The 2,996-nt window shown below is 59.8% G+C and overlaps 1 protein-coding gene across 1 annotated transcript in view; it reads left to right on the top strand.

The window, feature by feature from the left end:
* Positions 1-2,996, top strand: part of LOC103204180 (actin-like) — a 27,926-nt gene that overhangs the window by 21,389 nt on the left and 3,541 nt on the right. The window contains exon 8 of the mRNA XM_007949327.1: positions 2,637-2,752. Within this exon, the coding sequence (XP_007947518.1) occupies positions 2,637-2,752 (116 nt within the window). The remainder of the gene's footprint in view (positions 1-2,636; positions 2,753-2,996) is intronic.

Here is a 2,996-nt window from a genome sequence, read left to right as displayed (position 1 = left end):
CTTCACAGAAGCAAAGCCCAAACCACACCCACTGCCTGGAGTCCATTCTGACCCACAGCGCCCCTAGAGGACAGAGTGGAACTGCCCACAGGGTCCCCAAGGCTGTCAGTTTCCATGGAAACAGACTGCCTCATCTTTCTCCTGCAGACCCTCCAGTGGGTTTGAATCAACACCAACCTTTTGGTTCAGTAAGGAGGCAAGATGGGCCTCTTCCAGCAGGTGACACTGAAGTAAACACCTGAAGGAAGTGAGGGCATCATGGGTATAAGGAAGAACCTTCCAGGAAGAGGGAATGGCCTGTCCAAAGGCCCTGAGGCAGGGTCCTGCCTTGCTTCCTGGAGGGAGTTCAGGGAAGGCTTGTCAGGCTGAGGGGGTGAGGACCAGGTATGGATCAGGCCAGAGGACCTGTGAACCTTTCCCCTGCCCTGAGGGAGACCCGAAGCCACTGGGGCATGTTGAGCAGCACAGGGACACCCTGTGGCCGGACTCTGGAAGGACCTCTGGCTGCATGTGTGTGAACGTCCAACCACCGGGCCACAGGAGAGAAAGTGTAGTGGCCTGGCCAGGAGATGCCGGCAGCTCAGAGTACGCTGGGGAGAGGAGGGAAGGGTTCCACACAGATGCTGGCCCAAGGCCCGGCCAGCAGGATTTGGAGAGGGAGTCAACAGAGGGGTGAGAGAGGAAGGAGTCGAGGTGCTCTGAGCAACGGGAAGATGGAGTAGCCGTCCCTGAGCTGAGGGGCGGCCAGAGGCTGGGTCTCGGGGGACTGGTCCAGCTGGCAGTCTATGATGCATCAGAGCGCATGTGGGAAGGAAGGGTGTGCAGACTTGGGGGTTGGCAGAGGGGCCTGGCACGCACTGCAGGGTTTTCAGTAGCGTCCACGAGGGAGGGCGTGCATCCAGAGGGGAGACCACAGCCACCGCTGTATTTAATGGGGACACGTGGAGCCCTTGCCCTGGGTCACGGACCGACATGAATGTGCTATCACCACTGCTACTCATTGTGTTAGTACACGCTCCGGAGAGTGCAAGAGGGCAAGAGAAAGGAAAGTCCTAAGGAAGAACAAAGTGCACTGGTCACCACGGGATTAGGGAGGCACAGTGGATCGTGTCAGCTGACCTGAGGGCCTGGGGCTCCACGCCCGCCCCCAGCAGCTCTGCTCGCATAAAGGTGACACCTGGGCACCCTGTGGGCAGTTCTGCTCTGTCCTGTCGCCACGAGTCAAAAATGACCAACTCAGTAACAACAATATCCTGCAGACAGGCAGACAGCCTGGACAGACAGTCGGGAGTGGCCAGAAAGACTGAGTGGAGCCATGGGGCTGGGAGAGGAGCTGCGGGGGCCCAGGGCAGAGCCACAGGGCCGGCGGCGGATCCTTGGGGCAGGGGGCGGAGCCATGGGGCCTGGGGAGTAGCCCTGGGGGGGGGGTGAGCAAGCCAGAAATCAGGCCAGAGGCCTGGAGAAGGGGGTTTGGAGCAGGAGGAAGTGGCCAAGGGGGAAATCCTGAGCCTAGGCGGTACCGTGAGGCCTGAGGACTGCCCACTGGGCGGTGGCCACCAGGAGCCACTGGGGACTTGGACACTCAGCAGCTGAGGCCGGAGGAGGGAGGCAGAGAGGAGCGGGTTGAGACGGCGTGGGGGCCCCAGTGGGGTGCTGGCTCGGACATGGGTCAGGAGGGGCCTGTGTGGTAGGGGCAGCTGTTGGGGGTCCTAGGTAGAGGGAGCTGATGACACGTGGGGGCAGAGGTGGAGGGTCCCCCAGGCTGCCACGGGGCGGAGGGGCCGAGAGCAGAAGCTCAAGTCTCACCCTGGAGGCTGGACGTCCGCCCCGTGTCAGCCAAGCCCGTGGTCCCTTCGGGGCTCTGCCTGCCTTAGGGGCCTAGCGCAGCTGTAACAGAGACACCGCGGGCAGGGGCTTCAGCGACAAAAGTTCCCTCTCTGACGGGTCAGGAAGCCGGAGTCCAGGTTCATGGCTGGCCCTGGGGAAGGCTGTCTGTGGGCCCTGTCTCTTCAGCTTCTGATTGGTTTCTCAGCGATCACGTGGCCCGGGTCGTGCCTTCTGTGTGCCGGCTCGCTTGACAACGGGCCTTTGGTCCTTAGGCTAATCGCATCTCATCAACACAAGGACAACCGCTCCCGACAGTGTTATGGCCACAGGCGTGGGGGGAGGATTTGCAGCATATTTTCTGGGGACACAGTTCACCCCGTGACAAGAGCTGCTCCGTCTGCACCTGCCTCTGCCGTCAGACGGCATCTGTCTCCACTTGTGACTTTCTCCATCTCTCCCCCCCTTCATAAGACACCACTCACAGGGGTTAAGACCTACCTACTCCGGTACATCCTCCTGACCTTGACCCATAACATCTGTGTAGCGTAGTGGATACCAAGGCATTGGTATCAGTAGGAAACCCTAGTTGCCTACAACAGGCCATGTGCATAGGTGCAGGGTCAAGATGCCAACATAGCTTTGGAGGGACACGGTTCCATACCTCACGTGCCCTGACACCCATCGCTGGCGTGTAAGGATGCACATGCATCCTGTGTATCTAACCGTGGGCTCCCCCACCATCACAGCACGGAGAGCCCGGGGCCCCCCAGCTGTGGCAAAGGTGTTTCTCTTGTATTTTTTTGGAAAAGCTGTACGTGCTCAGATACGAAACAGAGAAGCAGGGTGAGTCGGATGGGTTGGAGATTCCAGTCCCGGTCATGGCAGCCGTGGCCCCCTTCCTCTTGCCGAGCTGCCGGCAGTGCGGGTTCGCAGGCTCACGGCCTCCGCGTGGCTGCCAGCTTTGCTCAAGCTCCCACCAGCTGAACGCCGCCTCCTTTGGTTACAGAAATACCTTCTCGTGTGTTCTGGTTCCCTAGTGCCGCTCTGACAGGAATAGACCACAAATGGCATGGCTTGAACAAACAGTTTATTCTTACAGTTTGGAGGCTTTAAGTACGAGTTCAAAGTGCCAGGCTCTAGGGGCTGGGTGAAAGCCCCTCAACCTTGGG

The sequence above is a fragment of the Orycteropus afer genome, unplaced genomic scaffold, assembly GCF_000298275.1.
Source record: "Orycteropus afer afer isolate SDZICR_OR568_19922 unplaced genomic scaffold, OryAfe1.0 scaffold00244, whole genome shotgun sequence".
Lineage (NCBI taxonomy): Eukaryota > Metazoa > Chordata > Mammalia > Tubulidentata > Orycteropodidae > Orycteropus > Orycteropus afer.
This window is presented reverse-complemented; position numbering and strand designations above follow the sequence as displayed.